This window comes from Gobio gobio, assembly GCF_949357685.1.
Source record: "Gobio gobio genome assembly, chromosome: 11".
Classification (NCBI taxonomy): Eukaryota; Metazoa; Chordata; class Actinopteri; order Cypriniformes; family Gobionidae; genus Gobio; species Gobio gobio.
In genome coordinates this window covers 50,677,494-50,692,735 of record NC_137104.1, presented here as the reverse complement: position 1 = coordinate 50,692,735, position 15,242 = coordinate 50,677,494, and the positions used below count along the sequence as shown (strand labels likewise).

Here is a 15,242-nt window from a genome sequence, read left to right as displayed (position 1 = left end):
TTGCGAGCTACGGACGGGGCCTATGCCAATATACTTTATTGCTTGCTGGGTTGTTAATAAATGGATAATTGTCACAGTATTTATTCTCCCGAGTCTTTCTGGCAGAAATGGAAGCTTTAGCGTAAGTTCTGCCAGGAAGACTTAATTGTCATGTCACTTTAATTTTATCTATCCAATCACATGCTAAATACCTGGGTATAAAAGATCGGTACTTACTCATGTCTGAGTTCGCAGATGCTGACGCTCCCATTCACCGCCATCCTCCCCACCACCTCCAAGTCAAATCCTTCCCTACATCCACCCCACCACCACCAGGATGGTCCCTTCCATACCTCACGTGGGGGTCGGCTGCGCCTCTGCCTTCGTCTTCAGGCAGGATATGCAGAGTCCGGACCCTCAGATTGCGAGCTACGGACGGGGCCTATGCCAATATACTTTATTGCTTGCTGGGTTGTTAATAAATGGATAATTGTCACAGTATTTATTCTCCCGAGTCTTTCTGGCAGAACTGTAGTTCAGATAGAGATTCAGGGAAAGTAAACCAACTTGATCAGTCACAATATGGACGCCTGAGACGATCAACCTCTTCAAACAACAGAATATTTATTGATCCGCTCAAAGAGTCTTGTGGACACATCTGATCCTCACAGGTAATGATAGAAATATAAGAGAGATTGAGCTGAACAGGTTTCTAATGGAAGTGATCTGGTTTAGTGGGTTTATGTCAAACTGGGATAAGTTGAACAGAACCAGGTTTAATCATGTCAAATACTCAACTACTTTAGTTGTTTACTGCACTGAAATGGTATCAGAATTGTATTAAAAGTAAGTCATTTGATTGGTTGTAAAGCAAAGTTTGGTGTTTCTGTCATTTTGTCACATTACATAAAGACTAAAGAAGCAGGAAGTAAAATTAACTGCTGACAGACTTGACAAACCTGCTAAAATCACATTTATATTAAAGATTAAAACTACACTTATTCATTCAAGCTACACTTGGTCACACAATATTTATGTTTATTTTGTGAAGATATATATTTATTCATATGACCTATATGACCTACTTTGTATTTGCTTTTTCTGATGTAAACAGAAGGTCATAGTTCAGATTGTTCAGTGAGTTTATGAGTCTCTCGTTGTATGAGTGATTGTGTTTCCCTCACTATCAATGAGATTTTAACACTTTAATAGAAATATTTATTAAATGGTCATGAGAGAATATGAAGTATAACTCCAAATCTGACTTTTGAGGTGAGATTTCATTTAAACTTCAGTGAACAAATACAGGAGCAAATGGGCTTAGATCGATCTTATCAGTCTATTGGTCATAATTTATATTTTGAAATACAATATGTTTTTTTTTTTTTTTCTTAAAAAGGCTTGAAGAGGGAAAGAACAATGGCAGAATCTTCACCAACATCAACAAAAGCAAGAAAAACCAGGAGACGCAGTATTGAGTCTGATCCTCCATGTAAATCAATAACCCAGAAAATAATGAATTAGTGCATGAATGACTTTAACTCTTCTCATATGGTGATATTTAAAATATACAGTTAAGGAATATACAGTACTACTGCACATTAAGGCTCTGATCAGCTTGTCTGGGTTCATTTTGCAGTAATGACCAGCTTATACATGATCTCTTATATATTTGAGAAATCATATTTGACCAAAATCATGAGGTGAAACATGGGATTCTTTTAAACTTGTTGATTATTTTCCTTTTATATCTGCTCTGACTCATCCGTTGCCTATAATAAAATCATCATCATCATCATCATCATCGTTTCAATAATTTACACAGAATCCTTAATTCAAACAAAATGTCTCTGCATGAGGAACTTGAATTTTGTGTTTTTCAAGTGTCTCCAAACTTTAGACTAGTAGTGATTTCTCTTCTTCATTTCTCTCTCCAGCAATGTCTTCCTCCAGCGGTCGACTGACGGAGGAGCTTCAGTGCTCTATATGTCTGGACGTGTTCACTGATCCAGTCAGCACTTCCTGTGGACACAACTTCTGCAAGACCTGTCTGAATAAGTGCTGGGACAACAGCCAGACCTGCAACTGTCCATATTGTAAAGAAACATTCAAGCACAGACCTGATCTCAAGATTAACAACACACTCAGAGAAGTTGTAGATGACTATAGAAAGAAAAATCCAGAGAAAAAACCTGAAGTTCTGAAAAAACCTGAAGTTGTGTGTGACCTCTGTGAGGAAAGAAAGATGAAAGCCCTGAAGTCGTGTCTGGTGTGTCAGAGCTCTTACTGTGAAACTCACCTGGAGCGTCATTTGAGAGTGGCAGGTTTAAAGAAACACAAACTGATCAATCCTGTGAGTAATCTGGAGGACTATATCTGTCAGAAACATGAGAGACCTCTGGAGCTGTTCTGTAGAGATGATCAGACGTGTGTGTGTCTGATGTGTGACGTGACAGATCACAAGAACCACAACACTGTTCCCATAGAAGAGGAGTGTGAAGAGAAGAAGGTAGAAGTTACTGACAAAACTGATTTTAAATGCTCTTATCATGAAGAATCACATGTTCTTTAATATAAATGAATCAGTTTTGAAAACATATTGTGTTGTTCTGTGTCTATAGACTCAACTGATGAAGACACAGAAAGACGTGCAGCAGATGATCCAGGACAGGATTCAAGACGTCAAACACTCAGCAGAAGTCAGAAAAGTGAGTTTAAAATAATGTCATGAAGTTCTCTACACAGATCCAGGAGGAGCCAGACCCGTCGATCATCATTATGAATGTATATAAGCAGCCGTCATTGCGCCGTTATAAAAAAAGTTCCCATTTGTTTTCGATGGGTTTGTGTTAACCGCAAGCATATAACGTTAATCCATTCACATGTTTTCTCTCTTAAAATGTAAGCGCATGTAGGCCTGTATGTCAGCATTATCATATGAAGGGTGCGTCTCAATCAGCTCCTGGTTCAGTAGTCAGGGCACTCATCAGGACATAAGGCAATGGGCTGATCCCTGATCAGTGTCCTGACTACTTAACCAGGAGCTGATTGAGACGCACTCGAAGTCTGTAATGTAAAACAAGAGCGTATTGATGCAGTTCAGTCTGCCTGCTATAATATCAGTTAATGTTACTCCTGATCGGAGGCTTCCGTAAATATTTAGTTTATACGTAGATTTAGGCTTCAACTAAGTGGTGCAACGCAAAAATATTTATGAGTGCATAAGTTGTAACTTAGTATTTACGTCAAAACTAGGCTATTTGTAACTTGCGCACAGCTGGTGCTACAGGTGTCCTGACAGGAAAGCTATCCGTTCCTTTATCGATACACGTGAAAAGCACCCCGGGGGCATTATAGGGATCTGTTATGTTTAATCTATTAAGTTTTACTATGTACAAGTATATGTCTTTTGAATTGAAGTGCGCAGTGAACTCCGTTATCTTGAAACTCATGCTGGCGCGGCTGTTCTTGCCTGCCAAAATGGCGTCGTAAACAGAATGGGTCACGTGACCTCCGGAGCTCTATAGTATAGTATGAGCAATAGTAACACTGACTCTTGTCTTATCAAACTCCACTAATCATTCGTTGATTGTCCTGGTTGAGCAGAGAAACACAGAGGAGGAGAAAGCAGCCCGTGTTGAGCTCTTCACTGATCTCATCCGCTCCATTGAGAGATGTCAGACTGAACTGCTGGAGATGATGGAGGAGCAGCAGAAAGCAGCAGAGAAACAGGAGGAAGAGCTCATTGAAGAGCTGGAGCAGGAGATCACTGAGCTAAAGATGAGAAACACTGAGCTGGAGCAGCTCTCACACACTGAAGATCACCTCCACCTCCTACAGGTCAGTCAACGTCTCTCTGATCAATGATAATGCAGTATATGACACCATAACACTCCCCATGCTGAAGGATTTCTCCTCTCTCCTGCTGTAGATTTACTCATCCCTGTGCAGCTCTAGAAACACCAGGAACTGGCCTGAGATCAGTATGAAGACTGATGAGAGTCTGGAGACTCTGAGGAGAGCTCTGACTCAACTGCAGGACACTCTACAGGAGAAACTCACACAAACTGGTGCGACAATATCAAATACACTATACAGATACATATATTCATCATCTTTAAACATCAGCAGTGTTGGGGAACGTTAGCTTTAAAAGTAATGCTTTACAATATTGAGTTAGTCTCTAAAAAAGTAACTAATTGTTACATAGTTAATTTTTATGGAAAAACAAATTGCATTACATTTTCTTGCTTGTTTGTTTTTAATAACAAAAAAACAGGAGATCTATTTTTGGCAAATGTAAAGGCCTTTTCACAACTAAAGTGTAATAATAATCCTCAGCCTGAAGGAAATGCAGATTCACGTCTGTACAGTAGAGGCTCAAACTAACCTTTCAGCTGTGCTGCGAACGCAGGAGAAGAAAATAACATAAAATGAAACACAAATGTGATGTTTATCTAAAGTAATTTTGCTTATAATGATAGTTGAAATGGATCATCGAAGGTCAGCAGCAAATATATTGCTTAATAAAGTGAGATTAAATACCTCACTTATTTAAAGGGGTCATGACATGAGAAATCTATTTTTCCTTTTTCTTTTGGCACATAAGAGGTCTTTGTATCATGAATACATCCTGCAAGATCTCTATCTCTAAAAAAAAGCTTTGTTTGAAGACAACAACGCTGACTTTTACATCATCACATCGTTGTCCCGCCCACTGGTGTTCAGTCGATGAGCAGCGAGTGGATCTAAAGTAGTTGTTTACGATAAGATTGTGATAATAAGATTGTAATAATAACAAGATTGCGATGCCATGCAGAAGTTGTGCTGTGGAAAAACATAATCTTTGCGGCTGAAGGATCCCGATGTCAGAGAAACATTTATTGAGTTTATTTTCAACGAATGTCCTAGTCACGTCACTGCTGACTTGCATGTTTATACCGTACATTTATCAGCGACTTGTTTTGAGAACAAGTCACAACACAAAACTTTAGCTCAAAGATCAGGCTAGGGATGAAACGGTATGGAAATTTAACATCACGATTATAGTGACCCAAATTATCACGGTTATCAATATTATCATGGTTTTGTTCAAACGAAATGAAAGTGTTCAAAAAGAACAGATGCACACACTTAAAACATTTCAACAAGTTTTATATTTGAAATTCAACAAACAACAAATAACTAAAGCAGCTCTAAGCACTTTTTTAAGCTAGATTCTGTGGGATTTCCTTCCTTAATGGCCGTCATCAATAGCAACGCATAACACATAAATAATAATAATTTGTCGTAAATATAATCTCTAATATTATCACTGTAAATATATTCCCAAGCAATATTCTCATCAGTGTTCTATCAGACACATTTAAATCTAGCATATTTTGTGTTAGAGCCCAAACAGTATCCAAGTGAAATAATGCATATCCATATTTCCATATGATTTGACAGTTTATTTTATTAAATATCAAAATGTGTGCATCATACCTGACACCCAGATGAACACTTTACAGTCTTTTTATGACTGTCATTCTCTTCAAATGCTATTGAAGTTTAAAACGTGTATAACGTTACCAATGTTGTATGTAACTTTAGAGACGGTCCCTAAATTCGCCTGCGTTATGCCAGTCATATCAGATGCGCTGTGATTCTGCTGTGTTTGTTTTAAACCATTTTCGCTGCTGAAATAGAACAGAAACAGTCATCCACTGTATGATGAGTGAATCTCCTGCGTACAGCACACGTTTATCTCTGCTTTGAGTGCAGATTTCAGCGTGAGAGCGGCGCGCGCTCTGAACTAAACTCCGCTAATCTGAACGCCTCTGATAATGAGACATTGCATTCATAAACTCAATAGAAGCACGTGTAAGTGCTTATAATGCGCAACGCGATTATAACAGATGGCTTTTGAGAAGACTATTATAAGTTCAACAGCCAGAGTGGCTAGTGTGCAGCCGAAATAACGTTACACTCGCAAATGGCGGTTGTTAATGTCAAACCCTGATTATTATCCCTTAAATGTCACCCTAGTCTTGTCTGAATTTGTTCGTTCGCTTCACGTTATTATTTCCCAGACGTAGTTTTGGTATTGAGGTCAAAGTCCACTTGCCTTGCGTTCGTAGTTTTGAAGTGTTTTCCCCATTACAGCGACTTTCTTCAGGCATGTTCTGCAGACAGGGTGACCATCTGCGATTAAGTTTCCCTCAGGACTATTGTAAAAGCCAAAATATGACCACACCTCAGATTTGGTCCTTTTAGAAGGCAGAACAATCCCCCGAGTGCTGTCACTGCCTTCTGCCATTTCTCCTCATTCAGAAAACAGCGGTGCGCCAGACTGACGCTGACTGGACAAGATTTACCGCGAGTTTTCACAACCGTGATAATCACACGCGGTTTTAATGATAATAAAATTTTATACGATATTACTAACCGTCATTAAATTTTATCGTGGTTTATTGTGAAACCGGTAATCGTTTCATCCCTAGATCAGGCTGTGCCAACTGTTCTGGAACCAGCAAACCGCAAACTGTAAGTAACGCATTTAATTTGTAAACCGGTAATGGCAGTTAAATTCAGAGATGGGCGTAAATACCTGGAAATGTATTTAAAATACAAATACAAAATACTGTGTGGGAAAATGTATTTAAATACAAATACAATATTTTGTATTTTGAAAATACACAAAATACATGTGAAATTGGCGATTCAGTGCAGGCATCCCTATTAGGCTGAAATCTGTCTGGGCCTATTCATTAATATGTTTTGTTCTAATGTCACAACAAGTCACAATTTCAAGTTTACTGGGTTTAACTTGATTATTTGGTTAGGGTTTAAGAAATGTAGGCCTACTAAAAAACTTTCACACGTATCTTCAAAATGACCCATAACCTAATCAGTTTATACGTGAAAAAATCTATTTATTCACAAACTTATCATGAGTGTTTGACAAATTATTCGGCAAACTACTTCCTCTCATCGCTGCTTTTTGATGGTTTGGAGAACAATTACTCAGTTGTCCTCTGTCGTTTCACAGAATTATACAACGGAGAGCTCTTTAACGAATTAGCTCTGAGGGGAAATATTAATAATTATTCATACCTCATTATGATTATTCATTATGATTGATTATGAATATTTGAATCAGTTAACTAGATTAACTGATGTAGCTACATTTACATTACAATCATTCAGTATTGGTTATTAATTTAATTCTTAGAAAAGGATATTTTTCATGGTCACAGAAAAATAATTATTTCTTTGAATTTACCTAAGCGCTTAGAGCGCATTAGCAAGATCGATCATTAAAGGGACAATATGTTTGCAGGCACGGAGTCAGGACCAACAAATATTGTGCACAAACTTTAATAACTAAATCACGGTACAAGACTATAACTAACATAAGACAAACATGACATACACACATGATAAGAGGTAAGGTTAAAGTGGTCGGAGGGAAAAGGGTCAGAACAGATTGATGGAGTTATAGAAAAATAACTCAGAAAGTCTAGCTTGCAGAAAGTCTAAACCTTTGGAAGAACCATCGTTAATAAACTTCTTTGTCTGAACAAAGAGTTTACAGTTTTACTAACTACACAGCGATTTCTGTTTCGTACTTTACTTGCATTTAGCCTGAGCTGTAGAAGACCGTCCGAGCTGAAATCACAGGAGAAAGTTTGTGGGTTCCGTCCGATGGCTTTGATGTGGTGGTCAAGTTCTTCTGTATTGGATGAAGAAGAAATTATGAGCTTGCGTGGTTCCTTCGAATCCGTGGAAGAAGTTGCACGTGGCATGCAGAATTTGGGCCTTCTGGTCCATGGCCTTGTGAGGCCTTTGGTTAGGTGTGGGTAGAGGCCTGCCATGTGAGCGGCCTGCGGGGCAGGAGCCCACAGTCACAGCCTGTTGTGTCCGTGACACAGAAGAAGAGAGGGAGGAGGGACGAGTGTCTTGCTCCTTAAGAAGTCTGCAGGAGGTCACCACCTCCTGAAGTAGACTTGACCTATGAGATTGTTGGGATTTCCAAGCAGGGAAAATCTCCTCTGGAGATTTATGGGTCTTTGTTTCAAACCGGATTCAAAAGGGTCTGTGCCCATTTATACTCTAATTAATGCAACAAACACATATTGACTATTAAGAGAACGTGACATACATGAAAGTGTAAGTTGTGAAGCGAGCATTAATTTGATAGGAGACACGACATATATAAGGTTACCTTAAATAGTAAGTTGTTCATAAGACATTCATAAGTGACAAACAATGCACCTTTACAAGACAGTTATGTGTGTACATAAAAGGGCCTAGGGTGCTTGTTCATTTATAGACGGTTTGTCTATAATTTGAGGCAAAAGTGTGTGTTTTACAGGCTGTGTCTTTCCCCTGTGGACTTTCCATGTGGCCACATTCCTTTGGTGTCGTAAAACATTTTATCAGTCTTGTTTCCAGGGTAACCGAGGATCCTTCTCTGGGTGTTGGGGGAAGGTCTGTTATTCAGCACAAAGTATTTAAAACATATTTGTTAAATGTAACAGGAATTTAAGTGTCTGATTCGCCTCAATCACTACATAATCCCCCCTTTCGATAGTTGTTGCCCCTCCTATGGACAACAGCGGGCGATATAGGAGGTGCAGAAAGATCAGACACACCCCAGCAGTGTTGGGCTCTGGTTGTTTGTGTCCCCTGGAGTGATGGTCGTTCCACAGCAGATAAGGCAGGCAGTAGCCGAGTTCAATTCTCTGGTGCAGCAGGTGCCTTGACGGTGTGTCACCTGTCATCCTGAAGTCTGTTTGTGTGGCGCAGGTGTCTGCTTGTGGTTTCAGGAAGTGGTTTCAGAAAGTGGTTATAGGTCTGTGTGGCGTGAAGAGGGTTTGAGACTGACCTAGTGCTGGTGGCAGGAGGGCAGCAGGTGGTTGTTAGCCTCTCAGCCACGAGAAGTCTGAAGGATTGAGTTCTGCTCTGTTCTTGTTGTAGTGCTGATGTGAGCTTGTCTGAGCTGTGTGGGCAAGGAGTTGGTATCTTTCCTGTGCAGTACTCCTCTGGTGAGTCCTCTTCAGGGAGCTATTCTGCTGGTGTCAGCAGCTCCTGTAACTGTGAAATAGTCGTGTCCAGCTGTCCTTATGCAGCCTCCGCTTGACACCTATGTCTTCCATGGCTTGTCTGGTGCCTGGGCGGTTGCCCTAGTGACAGTTCTGCACAGGTCCTGTGCTTGCTCTGTCCAGCTGCTCTCATGGTTCAGCAGCCGCCTGAGCCATTTCAAGTCTTTGTTTCTGGTTTGAGCCTCAGTCTCTAGCTAGTTGGTGAGGCTTTGAGCATGTGTCTGCTTCTTGCTGGTCTCTGTGATCTGCTGTGTGAGGTTGTTTTTACCTTCTGTTTCAGATCCATGAGGTGAAAGCTAAGGAGGAGATACCCTTGATCACCTGTCTCGCTGCACTCTGGCTCGGGTCATTTATTGTTAGTCCTCTTCTCTCATTGTCCAGTTGCGTTGGCTCTGGTACTGTAGGCTTTTCGCAGTCCTGGGTGGAACCATGTTCCTCGCAATTGCCAGTCAGTCCTTTAAGTCTCCCGTCTGGGAGGATGGGCTGAGCATCTGCAACATTTTGGCACACTTGTTGTTGAGAGTAGGGTGAGGGACCAATGCATGACCCTAAAGAGTTCAAAGCTAAAGGTTCAATGGGTCAACTAGTGATAAAGCATACAGCTTGATGTTTCTGTCATAGTTTGCTATGGAAATGTGTCTGCTGTAATTATTTGCGAATTTTACTCATGTAGTCTCTATCTAACAGTTTTGAGTTAAAACTTGTTTAAGCACACGGAATTACATTCGTCTCATGAATGAATACTGATGTTTCTTTCAGTGAATGAAACATAGTATTGATCAACAGGTAGCTATGCTTGTAAATGCAGCTAAAGTTTAGATGAATGACATCAATCTGACTATAATTTCTAAGGCCTTTACACTGTCGACAGGGGAGCATCACCCAAATCTATGTCTACATAACACTGTACTGAGATTCCTTCATCAGAAACAGGTTAAACAGTTTATATGCTGCTGAGCTGAGATTCTTTTGTCAAAACAGAATTACGCTTTAATACTGAAATTAGAGTTTCTTTTCTAAAGTCAGAGTAGCCTTATGCTAATACCATTTGACATAAGTTAAGATGTGTTAAGACTATTTCTGTTACAGTAGAGATGTCAATTCAAGCTATCGTTTTATCTGCATCTAAAAAGCCAGCACTCGCGGTCTGCATGTATATCGAATGTAATTCAATGGTCAATGTTATTCAATCAATGGTCTGTAAGTTTCAATGCTGTGTCTAGGTTGTTGACATGTGAGGCTTTGAAGATTTCTCTTACAAACAGTACAAATTCAAATTTCACTAATGCAGGCTTTTGTGTTTCTGTGAACACGTTTGCATCTACTTGGAAATTTGTATGCCCTACGCTGACTAGGAACTTTGCTAGAGGGTGTCTTGCATTATGGCCATGTTTGGTGCCTTCTGTGCCCACTTTGGCTTCTGTGTTTCAAGGTTCAAAGTCATGGGGGTTTGAGAACCCCTTCGGAGGGGGCCCTTGTGTTCGTAAAGGCCTTCTTTGTCAAGTCACCTGCATGGTATTGTGTGTGGCAGGCTGTGTCGCCTACACGGTGACTAACTGGTGTCATAGGAGAAGGTTCTTGAAGCTGGTGTCCTCCTTCCGTTCCAGGTTTGTCTGAGTCTGTAGTAGAAACATAGGAAATTTCATGTCTGACCTGGTCACGCTGCTGGTAGTCGAGTGGAGGTTTCCTGGCTGCCGAGCCAGAAAGCATCGCAACTCTGGGCTGGATGTGATCCAGAGCAGATAGAGTCTATCCTGGTGGTTCACTCTATCAGAAGACTGCAAGTGAAGGTCAATGTCTCGTAGGTAGGCATGGACGTCGTGGTCTCCTGCAAGCTTTGGTGTGAATGCAGGGATGTGTCTGTCCATTTGCTTGAGGTCTTTAAGTGTCACTTCACGTGCCATTTCAGGGTTTGTCTGAATTAATCCTTTTCCTTCTGTGGCTGCAGAGGCTTTCAGGAAACTGGCTGGTGAAAGGTTAAGCAGAGGGCTTTGGCTCCTCCCCCCTTTGTGTCTGTGTGCAGGGCTGGAGGAGCTAACGCTGCTGGTGTGAAGTTCAGCAGGGTACCTCTTTCTTGTGGGGGTTCGTTTGCAGTTGGGTAGGCCGTTTAGTTTTTTTTTTTTCTTCGGACCACACCACATTAAGCTTGTCTCTAATGCTGCAGGATTGCTGAGTCAGTGTTTGGACTTCAGCTTTTGGCTGCATGCAGATGGCCTCCAAGGGCCTTAGCTTTAGTATCTTTTCTCTTTAAGGTCCACATTGGCGGTTTTAACAGGGTCTTTGTGAGAAACAGTTCTCTTTCAGGGTCTTGTACAGTGGCGTTATCCAGTTGCTCTGTGTGCCCAGCAGCTGTCAGAGCCTCCTGAAGACCAGTGATCTCCTACGGTAGCTCCCTCCCGTCAGCATCATTGCAGGTACGCTGTGCATTCTCATGATGAGCGGGAGATGGTTCCCTGTGTGACTTACAGCATCAGTCCGTTCACCTTCCTTTTGAGGCCTGTGGGAGTGTGGCCGAGGAGATGATGATGCTGGTCAAGTCTTTGTATCTCAGTCTGGGTGTCTGGACACACTTGTGTTGCAGTTTTGCCGTTTGTTTCTCTGCCGTTGTAGGTTGCTGGCTACTGTAGGCTGAAGGATGCCCATCGCGTGCTCTGCCGGGTCTATGGGGGTTCCCGGTGGTGGCAGGGCTGCAGGGCTGCATTGTGAGGCATACTGGCACACTTTGTGGGACACAAGAGAGAGATGGCAAAGGAAAATGCAAGTTTGTACAGAGCTGGTAAGCTAACTGTTATGTGAGCCACTTAAGGCGTTGAATAGCTGATGGATGCCGCTAGTAAGGCTTAAGATTTTAGAAGCTTAAGAAGTTAAGATTTTGTGTTGGTAAACACAAATGGTGAATTTGAGTGTCTTTTTGACGGGCTACAAGCAGTCAGCTAATGACCGGGCTGTACCTATTTGTCAGCGGTCCACTCTGTCTCGGAGCGCGCACAAAAACTGCCTGCCAACGTGCAAGTGTGAATTTGAATTTCCTTTCGCGGTAGTTATAATAACACGAATCACATCACACCCAATAACTCATTCGCCTTTGCTTCTTTTTCCTGTCCACTAAAAGCTTCTCAGATATATTTGCTTACCCCGATAGGCCTATCTATGTAAACGATTTAGAAAAAGTTCCATCGATTCACAATTTATATCATCGCTACGAATCTACGATATGTATTGTCATATGATATCACCCATCCCTAACATGCAGTAACGTTAATGCTTCAAACATATTTGACAAAATACTTTAATCAACAAGTAGAATTGACCATGACATTATTATTCTAGAAAAGTTGTGCATGAATGTTGGGTTTGGGGGAGGAGCGTGTCTGGTCTGAACTAGATGATGCAGGAAAACAGCTCCTGATAAAGAGGTTGACTGGCTCAAAGTATTTTGAGTATTTTGAAAATACAAAAACATTCCTCTTAACTGTATTTAAATACAAATTAACTTAGATTTTTTCCAAAGGCTTTAAAATACAAAATACAAAATAGTATTAAATACATGTATCTGAAATACTGCCCATCCCTGGTTAAATTCATGAGGAATAATCCTAGTATTTTTACTTCAAAGAACGCTCTCTTTATAATGGATGAATCTGTCGATCACAAGTTTATCTGGACACTTGCCAAAATACTCACAAAATACATACTTGCTGTATTTACATCGTGTTTGCATTGTTAGTAATGATGAAAGCATTTGTGGGCAGTGGGCGTTTACACTGAAGTCTCACAGCAGCCAATCACAGCAGTGGGTGTTTACACTGGAGTCTCACAGCAGCCAATCACAGCAGTGGGTGTTTACACTGAAGTCTCACTGCAGCCAATCACAGCAGTGGGCGTTTAAACTGAAGTCTCACTGAATCCAATCACAGCAGTGGGCGTTTACACTGAAGTCTCACTGAAGCCAATCACAGCAGTGGGCGTTTACACTGGAGTCTCACAGCAGCCAATCACAGCAGTGGGCGTTTACACTGGAGTCTCACAGCAGCCAATCACAGCAGTGGGCGTTTACACTGGAGTCTCACAGCAGCCAATCACAGCAGTGGGTGTTTGTGAATATGTTTTAGATAAAAATCATTTTAGCAGAAGAAAATCAAACTGATAGACATCAAGGGTTTGAGATGCACATTTGTTCTTCTTTAGAGGAGAATTTCAGATCTGTTGCTCAAACAGCTTTAATTTTAAGATTATTTAAGTTGAATATTTATAGATTTATATTTGCTGAATAACACCAGACACAAAAATAACTTAATAAAACATTTCACCAAACATTTGTAAAGTTAAATCTGTTTGTGGAAAGGAGGAATATTAAGAGCTGAAGCTCAAAGCAATAGTTTCTGTTTGATTCTCTGAATATCAGCAGAGACACACACATTGATCAGATAAAACATGATATTGAGCTCAACTCTTTAAATATAACCTTAAATCTCGTCTATAATTCCACACATAAACATGTCAAAGATCTGATTATGTTTTATTGTCATGTGTCTCTACAGATCTGAAGAGGATGCAGCAGTATGCAGGTACAGTGTGTGTGTGTGTGTGTGTGTGTTTGTGTGTGAGTGTGAGTGTGAGTGTGAGAGTGAGTGTGAGAGTGAGTGTGAGTGTTTGAGTGTGTGTTTGTGTGTGTGTGTGTGTGTGAGAGTGAGTGTGAGAGTGAGTGTGAGTGTTTGAGTGTGTGTGTGTGTGTGTGTGTGTGTGTGTGTGTGTGTGTGTGTGTGTGTGTGTGTGTGTGTGTGTGTGTGTGTGTGTGTGTTTGTGTGTGTGTTTGTGTGTGTGTGTGAGAGTGAGTGTGAGTGTGAGAGTGAGAGTGAGAGTGAGAGTGAGTGTGAGTGTGTGTGTGTGTGTGTGTGTGTGTGTGTGTGTGTGTGTGTGTGTGTGTGTGTGTGTGTGTGTGTGTGTGTGTGTGTGTGTGTGTGTGTGATTAAACACTGATTAAATATTACAAACCTCATCACAGAATGTGTGTATTGAGTTATGATTCATATTCTCTGTTTTCTCAGTGGATGTGACTCTGGATCCTGATACAGCTCATCCTCAACTCATCCTGTCTGATGATGGAAAACAAGTGAGACATGGAGACATTAGACAGAAACTCCCAGACAAACCACTGAGATTTGATAGATATTCAATTGTCCTGGGAAAGGAGGGATTCTCCTCTGGGAGATTTTATTTTGAGGTGCAGGTGAAGGGAAAAACTGACTGGAATTCCGGAGTGGCCAGAGAATCCATTGAGAGGAAGGGAAAGATCACACTGAGTCCCAGTAATGGATTCTGGACTGTGGCTCTGAGGGATGGGAATAAATATTGGGCCTTTGCTGGTCCTGCTGTCTCTCTGTCTCTGAGAGTGAAGCCGCAGCGGGTCGGTGTGTTTGTGGATTATAAGGAGGGTCTGGTCTCCTTTTATGATGTGAAGTCCAGCTCTCATATCTACTCTTTCACTGCTCAGTCTTTTACTGGGAAACTCTATCCATATTTTTGCCCATATCCAAACAATAAAGGTAAAAACTCAACTCCTCTGATCATCACACCTATCAGATACAATAAATGAATTTACAGCCCAATATGAAACAGGAGATGAAAGTAATGATCTTAATAATTAAATCTGAAAACATTATGTATGTGCTGATATTTTTTTTATTGTAATTCGTCAGCTATAATTACATATTTTAATGTAAAATATAATGCTTGTTCAATAAATTTTTTTTTCATAAATATTTCATAATTTCCTGGCATTTTCTCTCATCTCTACTCGACAGTGAAACTGCCTGTAAAAGTTGAACATTAAAGTCTAACTCTAGTAACCAGTGTTACGCAGCAGCTTGAGCTCAATCATTTTACTGTTCTTACACAAAATACACATCAAATATACTTTGAGTAAGAGTAAAATAAGAATGTGTTCTGTAAATACACTAAACCTTCACTTAAATTATGCTTGTGTTTAGCATATTTCTTAAAAGCTTAACTAAGAATATATTTATCACTAAAGTACTTATATATATAAATATATTAAAATGCATACTACTTGAATTTCAAGAATATTTTTAATAATATTTAATATTACGTCTTTTTCACTTGTGAATTCTTTGAGGTCATCACATCCTCCCTCACTAAATAAAATAAAATGTTACA

The 15,242-nt window shown here is 40.4% G+C and overlaps 1 protein-coding gene across 1 annotated transcript; it reads left to right on the top strand.

The window, feature by feature from the left end:
- Positions 1 to 552: 552 nt before the first annotated feature.
- LOC307134294 (E3 ubiquitin-protein ligase TRIM39-like) lies at positions 553 to 14,919 on the top strand. Its single transcript, XM_079829912.1, has 7 exons — positions 553 to 650; positions 1,917 to 2,488; positions 2,601 to 2,687; positions 3,586 to 3,819; positions 3,911 to 4,049; positions 13,607 to 13,633; positions 14,114 to 14,919. The coding sequence occupies exons 2-7, from the start codon at positions 1,919 to 1,921 to the stop codon at positions 14,659 to 14,661; spliced, it is 1,605 nt and encodes a 534-aa protein (XP_079686038.1). The 5' UTR covers positions 553 to 650; positions 1,917 to 1,918; the 3' UTR covers positions 14,662 to 14,919.
- Positions 14,920 to 15,242: the final 323 nt, after the last annotated feature.

Bases quoted from the DNA above. Each gene is read 5' to 3' on its own strand.
- LOC307134294 (XM_079829912.1), top strand. From the start codon at position 1,919: ATGTCTTCCTCCAGCGGTCGACTGACGGAGGAGCTTCAGTGCTCTATA. The intron at 3,820-3,910 runs GTCAGTCAACGT...CTCCTGCTGTAG, and splicing joins ATCACCTCCACCTCCTACAG to ATTTACTCATCCCTGTGCAG. The intron at 13,634-14,113 runs GTACAGTGTGTG...CTGTTTTCTCAG, and splicing joins GAGGATGCAGCAGTATGCAG to TGGATGTGACTCTGGATCCT.